We start from the raw sequence: 11,189 nt of genomic DNA, 5'->3' as shown, positions 1-11,189 counted from the left end.
GGGTCGTCAGGGCACCTCGAGGTGGGCACCGATATCCTCGCAGCCCGGGAGCCAAGTACTGCTCTCGCGGAAGGAGGCGGCTGCCACGTTGGGAAGGGCCGGCTGGCGGGATTGCGTGTCCTTAGGGTCTGGTTTCTTCACCCCGTGGCATTTAGAGGCTTACGTCCGGGTTTGCTTATTCAGGCCTTCGAACACCTCCACCCGGTGGCTCCTGATCTTGTTAATCTCGCACGGGCTCAAGCTTGGGGTTGGGAATTTGCCGCTCAGAGTAACTGCTCTGCCCAGGGCTGATTTCAATCGACCTGGCTTTTCAAAATCTTTTTTTTTTTTTTTTTGCTTTTGGGTCACACCCAGTGTTGCACAGGGGTTAATCCTGGCTCTACACTCAGGAATTACCCCTGGCAGTGCTTGGGGACCATATGGGATGCTGGGAATTGAACCCGGGTCAGCCGCGTGCAAGGCAAACGCTCTACCCACTGTGCTATCACTCCAGCCCCTAAAAATCATTTTTATTTGTTTATTTGGCGCCACACCCAAATAAAGTGCTTGGGACTTACAACTGACTCTCTGCTGAGAGGTCACTTTTTTTGCAAGGATTGGAGCCTGGCATGACCACATGCAAGGCAAGCACCCTCCCCACTGTACTATCTCTCCCGCCCAGCGGTTCTTGAGTTGTGTGTGGCCACACACCAGCAGTGCTCAGAGCATGCTCCTGGCTCCATGTTCAGGAATCACTCCCGGTGGGGCTCGGGGGATCATAAACGGTGCTGGGGATCAAATCTGGGTCAGCTGTGTGCAAGGCCAGATCCCTAACCACGGTGCTCTCTCTCTCTCTGGCCCTCAAACCCCCTTGATAACACTGAACGCACGTGAAGTGGGCCGTGACACTACCAGTTTTCGTGACCTAGTTATGGGCAGCTAGTGGGGGCTTGGATAGACGGGTTAAAATTCTGGACCGTGTCTGGCTAGAAAGATAGACTTAGAGGAGTGACTTAAAATTCTGGGGTGTGGGCACCAGAGAGAGCACAGCGGGGAGGGCTTTTGCCTTGCACGCAGCTGACCCCAGTTCAACCCCTGGCACTTCAGATGGTCCCCCAAGCACCACCAGAAGTGAGTCCTGAGTGCAGAGCCAAGAGTAGCCCCTGAGCACCGCCGGGTGTGGCCCCCTAAAAAACTGGAAGACGACCTAGCAGGAAGAGGGAAGACAGAAAGGTGGGTGGGCGTAGTCCCGGTCTCGCCCCATCTGGGCGATCTGGGCTGAGGGCAGGCGGGCCCAGGGCCTTGCTGCCTTCTCTGCTTGGGAAGTCCTGTCCCCGCCCCACCCCCTCACCCCTCCCTCCACCCCCTGTCTCACTATGGAAAGGCTCCTAGAGGCGCAGAAGGTCCTAGCGGGAGGCGGGATGTGTGCTGGGCTGAGCCCTGAGCGCTGAGAAATAGGCCCCAGCTGCTCCAGGCCCCACCAGGGCTGGCCCCAAACAGGAGAACCCAGTAAGACAGAGCCCAGAGAAACGAGCATCAACATGCACCAGAGGAGGCCTGGTTGGAGACCAGCCGCCTGGACCCGTGCTCTCGTGTGCTTCCAGGAAGTATCTCGGCGCTGCCTTGTGGACCTAGTGGGCAATTCCCCGGTTACTTGACTCATCACTTAGTTGCTCTTGCAAGTGGAGAGATGATGGGTCGGGGGGAGGATGCAGCGATGGAACGGAGGGTAGAACAGGGGCCACTGCACATGCCGTGCGTGCAGACAACCCTGGTCTGATCCTGGCACCATCTCTGGGTGCTCTGTTATTTTTTTTTTTTTTCCTTTTTGGGTCACACCAGGCGATGCTCAGGGGTTCCTCCTGGCTCTGCACTCAGGAATTACTCCTGGCGGTGCTCGGGGACCATATGGGATGCCGGGGATTGAACCTGGGTTGGCCACATGCAAGGCTAACGCCCTCCCCGCTGTGCAGTTGCTCTGGCCTCTCTGGGTGTAGCTCTAGAGGGCCCCAAACACCTCAGGGATAGTCCGGGTAACTGACACATCCTCGGACCCTTGCACAAACCACCAGCCTAGGGTTGGGTCCCCAGCTCCTCACGCATTGCTGGGGAGTGGCCCCTGAGCGTTAATCCATGACCCAAGCCCCCAAATTAAAAAAGTCACGTGCCTGGTTCCTGGGATACGGTCCATCCTGTGGTCACTGCAGCAATGTCCCATACAAGCTCTCTTTGTCCATGGAGATGGCCCAGGACTGGTGAGATGGGAGCTGAGAAGGGAGGAGAAGTGTCGATGCTGCACTGCCCTGCAGTTGGTGTCAGTTAAATCACATTCATGCGTGAGCCACCAGTGGTACACACAGGACTCAGTGGGAGGGAACTGTCAGCACTGAGAGCATGTGCTAATCGAATGACTCTTGTTTTTGTTTGGGGGTCACAAGAGGCAGTGGTGGGGGCCCCTCCCAACTGACTGTTCTGGGAAGGGTGGGGCCCTAGGGTGTCCCCAGGAGTCGAACCCAGGCCTTCTGCTGGCAAAATGAGAATTTCCTACTTTTTTCCCTGATTTTTTTTTTCTTTTTGGGTCACACCCAGCAATGCTCAGGGGTTACTCCTGTCTCTGCACTCAGATATTACTCCTGGCGGTGCTCGGGGGACTATATGGGATGCCGGGGATCCAACCCAGTTTGGCCGTGTGCAAGCAAACACCCTACCTACTGTGCTATCGCTCTGACCCCATTTCCTGATTTTTTTTGGAGGGATGGGGTTTTTTTAGACCACACGGGGCAGGTTTCAGGGCTTCCTCCTTGAGGGCTTTCTGGGGGGGCCTTATGGGGTGCTCAAACCTAGGTGAGCCACACGCAAGGCAAGCGTCCTAGCCCCCGTGCTGTCTCTCAGGCCCGTTTCCTGATGAGGTTCAATGTATCTTCTGACACGCTCTCGCTGAAGATAGTTTTTGGAGCTGCGGCCTTAGAGTTTCCACTTGCACCTTCGTCACCCAGGGCCTTGTCCGGGCGCTCCCAGGCTCCGTGCCCATTTGCGGGGCACCAGGGCCGTGTTCTGTCAAGCTCAGGGGGCTTGGAGTGCAGCGTGGAGTGTTTGCCCCACTTCAGCTGCCTCTCTGAGGTCAGCTCCTTAGGTCTCCTACATGATATTGAAGAACTATTTGCAGGGCCGGCGAGATGGCTTGAAGGCGTTGAAGGCCTTGTCTGCAGACCTGGATTCTAGGCTAGGCACCCGGGGGTCCCCCAGAGCACCACCGGGAGTGCTCCCACCCCCCACTACACAATAATAATAATAATAAAAAAAAACTGCTTCCAGCTGGGGAATGCATGGATCATGTGTAACTGCCACGTGCAGGAATATCGACATGTTGTTTGTTTTGACTTTTCAGTTTTTTAACATTTCCAATCACTTTGAAACGTCAACAGGAGAGATCATGACGAGGATTAGGAGTCACATGTCAACGGAACTCACACTGTGTTTATTTATTTATTTTAGTGTGGGAGGTGGGGGGCGGGGGTACTTGTGGTACTTGAAGATTATTATGGGATGGGGAGGGCAGGGAATTGTCGGCAATGGGAATTGTGTTCCAGCCTCCTGAGCTCTCTGGGAGAGACACTACAGCCGGCAGGGGAGCTGGCCTGGTATGTAGCCAATGCGGGTCCGAGCCCCCGGCACCCCATAGGGTTTCCCCCCCCCCAACCCTGCCAGGAGTGATCCCAGAGTGCAGTAAGGATTGAGCCCTGAGCAAAGACAGACGTGGCTCCCTCCCCCCACAAATCATCATCATCACCATCATAATAAAAGAAAAAAGAAAAGCAAGTTGTTATGGAGTCATCAGGCCTTGCGTTAGTGTCTGCCTTCGTGCTCAACTTTTGATTTATTAACTTATTTATTTATTTTGTTTTTTTTTTTCTTTTTGGGTCGGTCACACCCAGCAATGCTCAGGGGTTCCTCCTCCTGACTCTGTACTCAGGAATTACTCCTGGCGGGGTTCGGGGGACCCTATGGGATGCTGGGGATTGAACCCAGGTTGGCCACGTGCAAGGCAAATGCCCTCCTCCCCGTTGTACTGTCGCTCCTGCCCATTTGGTGGTTTTTATTGTTCTGGGACCACACCTGGTTGTGCTCAAGGGTTACCCGAGGCACGCCCCCTGTCCACCGTCCTATCTCTCCAACCTGTGGCGGTTTCAAGTTTTTTTTTCCCCAAACTTTCAAGGTGTGATTCTCAAGGCACGTGAGTGATATTCTCCTGGCCTCTCCCAAGGCAAGAAGGAAGATTGCTGCCCGGCCCTTCCCAGTGGCCGCCGGGAGAGATCACTCCTAGGGACTGAGCCCGGCCCTAAATACTCCCCCGCTCCGGATGCGCCAGTGTCAGGAACGGACCCAGGCCCCGGCTGCAGGTGCCCTGTCGAGAAATCTGGATGACTTGAGAAAGATTTTCTGGCTCAGCGGTGTCCCTTGGAACACAATCGCTCCTGGGCCCTTTCCCCCATCCCTCCCTTGGGAGTCAGGTTTCATCGAGCCCCAGGGAGCCCTTTGCTCCCGGGAGAGCCAGTTCCCTGGGGGTGGGCGGGACACCTAATAGCCCTGCGGAAGTTTCCAGCGGCCAGTGGCCACGCAGCCCTTCCCCTTGGCGCGCCCCGGGGAGAAAAAGGAAAGAGAAAGGGTAGGCGCGGGCCGGGTGAAGTCATCCCCAGAAAGGTTAGCAGCGGGGAGGCGCCACCTCCCCCGGCCAGCGCGGGAGTAAGAGGTGACCTCTTTATTTTTAGCAGGGGGCAGTCATAAGAACACGGCGCTCCCCTTCATTGAGGGCCGGCGGGCGGGCGGGCCAGTGCGGGTAGGCGTGCTCTCGCGGGCAGGGAAGGAGCCTGGCACCGTTGGCATCTGCGCCCCGAGTTGGAGAAGAAGCCGGGGAGCTGGTGGCCACCTTCTGGGCTGCTTTCTTCCTGGTCTTCAAAAGGGCAGAAATGCCTGAAGGGGCGGACTCGGCACCGGGCCCAAGGTAACGCTTTTTGCACGTTTGCTTGTTTGTTTGTTTCGCCAAGACGGTTCCTATCCCTTTAGATTCCCCCCCTCCGTTGCTTCTTCTTTCCTGCCTTTCCATCTGGGAACGAGGATGCCTGGGTTTGGAAAACGGTGGAAAGAGGCAAAAAAAGTTCCCGACGCCAGCCTTTCATTGGGGGGAAGTGGGATTATTATTATTATTATTATTAGGAAGAGGAGGACTTGAAAATGGGCTGGTTGCCCCCCCCCAGCCCCCAAAATCGATGCCAAGCAAGCCCCTTGCTGGCTGGAGGCGGGTATGGCCTGAATTTTTTTTTTTTTAAGTGTTTGTCCTGACACCCAAATAAACTCCACTTGAGTTTTTAGATGTTTGATGTTTTTTTTCCAACTTAATAAGTTAGTTATTGGAAACTTACTTAAAGTTAAAGTAAGCGAGGGAACAATTTGTGAAATGGTTGCGTTTTAAGAATAGACCTTTATTTCTAAAGGGAACGTCTTTCTATCAGTTTTGATATTATAAGACTTTTTCCCTCCCCCCTTGTTTACTGTTATTTGAAAACGTGACCTATTGGCCCTCTGCTAAAGTATATTAATTACATCAGTGCTTTTGTGACTAATGGGTAGTTTTACAGCATGAGGGCAGAGGAAGGAAAACTGGGAATGGGTAATTAATTTCTACTAATATTAGCACAACTTGTGGTCCCTGTTGTAAGTCCCTGTTTCAACCTCATACTGTGCTGCAGTTTCTATGAAGCCAGTGTTCAGTGTAATTGCTGTTAGGGTCAAGGAAATTCGCATCTCAGATAGAGAAGGCTATTCAAAGAAGCCAAAGGGTCCTTGCCAATTTTCTTGTCAAAGTGGAAGCTAGTTACTATCTAGGAATTGCAAAGTTGAAATTCTATTTTTTTGCAGATAATTACAGACAGCCTCCCTTGCCTGCCAGGGTTCTACCAGTCTGTATGGATGTGCTACGTTGTCATTGGGTCCTTAAAAATCTACCTTTCTCTTTGCTTTTTGGCAGCCATTTATTTCCTTCTAGTTCATCCAAGGGAATGTAAAATTGATGTTTCAGGGAATAATGGAACAACTTTCTACATGAAATGGGACTTTAAACAACACTTTAAAAAACTGTCTAGAGTTGGGGCAGGGGTTAACTTGAGTTCAGAACACATTTTCAGCGGGGTAAGGCTGTGGCTTATGTGAGAAGGCAGTGCCTTGCGTGTTCTGGACCCTGGGGGACCCTGGGCCTCTGCACCCCTCCAGATGCAGCCCTCGGGGGCTCTGACTGAAGCTGGGAGGGTACCCCACCCCCGATTCCACAAACACATGGGACATTTTCATTGGCAAGGGGCGGAGGCGGAAGTTCACACTGATGCTGGGATTGTTGTTGGAACATTATATGATTATATGCCTGGAACTCTCTTATGAACAATTTTGTAAATTATGGTGTCTCTAACTTAAAAAAAAATGGTGACAAATTTGGCATGTCAAGTTTGTTTTGAGCTGATGGGTTAGTGCAATGTGGATTGTAGGTATAACCCCACGTGACCATCTCTCCAATGAGGCATGAAGCTGGACTTGATGTTGGCTCGCTCTGGGGCCACGCCCAGCGGCATGCAGGACTTATTCCTGGCCGGACTCTGGGAACCATGTTCAGTGGCATCAGACCCGGCTCGGCACAGGGGCTAGACTGTGAGAACATGTTCCCTTTGCATCCTGTTCTTCACGCGCGTCCTGAATAGCACTTTGTGCAGAAGAGTCTTGCTCGAAAAATACGTGTTGGACAGAATATGATTGTTAGCCCTTGGCACCCGCCATACCCCCGGGGGCTGGTCATCTCGGAGCCTGGAGGGAGAGATGTGGCAACTTTGGACTCATGGCAGCTTTTATGAAAGTTAGCAGCACAAATCAAACTTGTGCTGGTCGCCAACTGTTGAGAACTCTTAAGTATTTTGAACCAGCGTCTGGGATACAAGCTCAACCGGCAACCTCTTTTCGTAAGAATGTTTGATGGTTTAACACACAGTTAACAGGGAGAGAAGGAAATCAGAGAGGGCCGAAGAGATAGCATAATGGGTAGCGCGCTTGCCTTGCGTGTGTCTGACCCGGGTTGGATCCCTGGCATCCCATAGCGCCCCGCAGATCCCTCCAGGAGTGATCCCTGAGTGCAGAATGAGGAATAATCCCTGGGCACCACTGGATGTAGCCCCCAAACAGAGCACAGGAGGGCAGAGATCTGATTATTGTTTTTTACCAGGGACTAACTTGCTTGAAAAAGGGAAATCCCTTTGCATCCCTTGGATTGAGTGTCTTCCCGGCGTTTCTCCCTCTGGCTGGGGGCGGAGGGGGGAGGGCAGCTGAGTGGTGTTTGTGTGGCCCACGTGGCTTGTCCCTGTTTCCTCCCCGAGGACACAGCGGACAGGGACGTGCGTCTGGAAATTCTTCCCCAGAGGAGCTTTTTCCCTGGCTGAACCGGACAGGAAGTGGCCGTTCCCTTGGTGGCGCGTCTGAGAAGAAACCCCCGTTGTCAGGCTGCTGGCCGTGGTGGCAGCCGGTTCTGGCAAAATTTGTGTTCTGTTTTGGGTCCCCTTTGGGAAATCAGTCCTGAATTTGTCATCAGCAGGGAGTTAAAGCCGACCTAGTCTTTGAAACCAGAGGGACGCCGTGGGCTCGGAGCTCTGCCGTGGCCCTGCACAGCTCTGAGGCCCCGTTTTGCTTTCCACCAATGGAGGGAGGCGGACAGGAGCAGCCGGGGAGGGCCAGGGACGGCGAGGGGAGCAGACAGGCCCTGGGGCTGCTTTTTCTCCTTAGCTGTGAGGCTCCATCAGTGGCAATGCCCCTCCCCTCCACAGGAAAAGTGACATGGGGAAGAAAGCGATGGATTCTGAACCAGCAACAAGAGGCTGAACCCTCTTGGGAAGGGACCCGAGAAACAGGACAGCAGGGAGGACAGCGGGGAGGGCGCTGGCCCTGCACACGGCCCACCCGGGTTCCATCCCTGGCATCCCACATGGCCCCCGACCCCACCGGGAGGGATCCCTGAGTGCAAAATCAGAAGTAACCCCTGAGCTTTGTGGGGTGTGTCCCTCCAAACCAAAAAGATAAAAAAAGAGAAGACCCCTCTCAGGAAGTGTTGGGGGCTCCAGAAGAAGCGAAAGAGGAGGAAGAACGATGAGAGAAGGACTGAGAGAAGGACGATGAGAGAAGGACGACGAGAGAAGGATGATGAGAGAAGGATGATGAGAGGACGATGAGAGAAGGCTCATCTAACGGGCCCGACCTGGGGCCTGAGCACACCTTGGAGGCAGCAGGGACAGAAGGAGCCTTGACGGTGGCCGAGAGCCAGGGGCCAGCTCTGGGGACATCCTAGAAGCACCCGTGCCCTGTCCTCACCGGTTCACCTGCAGGGGTTTGTCAGGCCCGGGAAGTACACTGGCCCCCTTTGGGGGTAGGCCTCTGTGCTGGGGTCGCGAGGGGCAGACCCTCGGCCAGACAAAGCATCAGGGTATCTCAGAGTTGAGCCTCCTGCTGTTTTGGGTCACACCTGGTGGTGCCCAGGGCTCACTCCTGGCTCTGTGTTCAGGGCTCACTCTGGGCAGGCTCAGGAGACCCCGTGGGATGCTGGGGACTGAACCCGGGTCGGCCTCATGCAAGGCGAGCGCCCTCCTTGCTGGACTATCGCTCCAGGTGAGGGTTTGAACCCAGTTACCCAGGTACCGCCTGGTCCCCCGAGTGCTCTCGGGGTTACGGAAGTCTGACCAAGACCCAGGCCCAGGCGCCTGGGAGAGTAGAGGGAGAACCACGTTTTGTCTCACGCCAGTGGGCGCGACCTGACTATCCCAGAATGGTCGGACCATAGCACAGTTCCCAAGGAGCTTCTGTTTATTTATCGCTCTTTTTGTTTTGTTTTGGGTCACACCCAGTGATGCTCAGGGGTTACTCCTGGCAGTGCTTGGGGGACCCTATGGGATGCCGGGGATCGAACCTGTTTCGGCCGCATGCCAGGCAAACGCCCTCCCCGCTGTGCTATTGCTCCAGCCCTGACAAGGAGCTTCTGGAGGGTCCATGCAGGATGCACTGATGCTGTGGAATAGCCTCCTCCACACACACACAGTACGTGTGCTGAGACACAGTCACTGATGACACGTTCTGAGGGGGCTGGGGAGGACGGGGTGCTTGGCTTGCCGAGCTGGAACCCCTTCTCTGGGGCTTTTTCTGTGGGGATGTTCCTTGGGCTCCCCCGCCCCCCCCCGTGCCCCCAGGGCCATTCTCGTCTAATCTCACCCTGCCTCCTCCTCGTCTGCCACCAGCAGTGGTGTGGGCCTCTCCCGGGAGCTTGGACTCAAAGCAATGTTGTTGTTGTTGTTGTTTGCTTTTTGGGGTCACACCCAGCGATGCACAGGGGTTACTCCTCCCTCTGCACTCAGGAATTACTCCTGGCAGTGCTCCGGGGGCCATATGGGATGCTGGGATTCGAACCTGGGTTAGCCGCATGCAAGGCCAACGCCCTCCCCACTGTGCTATCACTCTGGCCCCTCACATCAATGTTGACCTGGGGCAGAAAGAGAGACTGTCATGAAATTTGCATATAAATGGATCAACGAAAGTATCATGTTGAGTGAAATGAGTCAGAAAGAAAGAGACAGACATAGAATGATTGCACTCATATGTGGAATATAATAGAATTGAGAAGTGCAAGTTTGCAGTGCTGCAATTTCTGGCAGATATTTCTCTGGACTTAGTTACTATACTAAAATACAGAAACCCAAAACCGTGAGGCCACTAGGTGCGGTCACTCAACCTCATACCTCTTCATTCTCAGCAATGGAAAACAAATTGTCAAATGCTTCCTTTTCAGCAGGTCTGACTTTAGGGGGGAGACTCTCCAAACAATAATAGTGGGTTTTGTTGAAATATTGAATGCAATCAAAGTGAAAGTAAAGTGAAATTTATCAGTTACACAGGCAAGGGGGGGGCTAGGGGTGGTGGTGGGGGCTAGGGGTGGGGGGGCTAGGGGTGTGGGGGGACGGGGTGGAGCTATACTGTGATTCTTGGTGGTGGAATATGTGCACTGGTGAAAGGATGGGTGTTCGAGCATTGTATAACTGAGACTTAAACCTGATTAAACCTGAAAACTTTGTAACTTTCCACATGGTGATTCAATAAAAAAATTAAAAAAAAAAAAGAAAGACTGAGACACACTGGCCCACGGGTGCAGGGAGGGGATGATAGGGGCCAGTATTGGTTTGGTTTAAATTTTGATTTCAACGTGGGAGACCCCAGGTGGTACCGGGGACTGAGAGGGATTGAGTCGGGGTCTGCTGCAAGTGAGGCAAAAGCTTTCTTCTCTCCCAGCCCGGGTTGCTTCTTCCTTTTGAATTCCACCATGAGGAAGGGGGTCTGGGCGTCTTGTGGATCGTGACACACTGAAGGGGGATTCGTGTAAGTCCCAGCGAACAGCTGGCTTTGAGGCTGCTGAGACACCCCTGATTTATGTTCGACCCGGAGCGCAGTTCACACAAGAAGTCACTAAGTCACACAGTGCCCCAAGGGGGTGGTGGGTCACTTCAGCGACGTGACACCGTGAAAATAAACAAACTCAAAGGCCGTGGAAATCTTTGACTTGTCAGCTAGGTCGGCTGAGACTTAAAAGGACGGAAAAGACTTCAGAGCTGCTGAAACTGTGGCTTGCTAGCGGTTCCGTCTGCTCTCAGATCTCCCAGTGGTTTGCTGAGGGGAGAAAGGGTCTGTCTTTCGTAAAGCAGCATTTTTTTTTTTTTGAGCACAGTGGTCTTGTTAATATTAGATAACAGCCTTAGCAATTGCATGGAATTTTCTTCTTGGTTTTTTGGGTCACGCCCGGCGATGCACAGGGGTTACTCCTGGCTCTGCACTCAGGAATCACTCCTGGCAGTGCTCAGGGGACCATATGGGATGCTGGGATTTGAACCCGGGTCGGCCGCGTGCAAGGCAAACGCCCTACCCACTCTGCTATTGCTCCAGCCCTTGGAATTTTCTTCTTGGAAATTGATTGTGTGTGTGTGTGTGTGTGTGTGTGTGTATGTGTGTGTGTGTGTTGGAGCCATACCTGGCAGTGCTCAGGGACTATTTCTGGTTCTGTGCTCAGGAGTGATCCCTGGCCGTGCTTGGAGGTACATCAGGGGTGCTGGGGATTGAACTGGAGTCGGTCATCATGTGCCAGGCAA

At 53.6% G+C, this 11,189-nt stretch overlaps 1 protein-coding gene across 1 annotated transcript in view; it reads left to right on the top strand.

Annotated features, from left to right (window-relative positions):
• The first annotated feature begins 4,829 nt into the window (after positions 1 to 4,829).
• RETREG1 (reticulophagy regulator 1) overlaps positions 4,830 to 11,189 on the top strand; it is a 50,645-nt gene continuing 44,285 nt past the window's right edge. Inside the window, exon 1 of the mRNA XM_055136151.1 lies at positions 4,830 to 4,981. Within this exon, the coding sequence (XP_054992126.1) occupies positions 4,947 to 4,981 (35 nt within the window). The 5' untranslated portion in view covers positions 4,830 to 4,946. The remainder of the gene's footprint in view (positions 4,982 to 11,189) is intronic.

This window comes from Sorex araneus, chromosome 1 (assembly GCF_027595985.1).
Source record: "Sorex araneus isolate mSorAra2 chromosome 1, mSorAra2.pri, whole genome shotgun sequence".
In the NCBI taxonomy this organism is placed as follows: Eukaryota; Metazoa; Chordata; class Mammalia; order Eulipotyphla; family Soricidae; genus Sorex; species Sorex araneus.
Note: the sequence above shows the minus strand (reverse complement) of the source record. Positions and strands in the feature narration are given on the sequence as shown.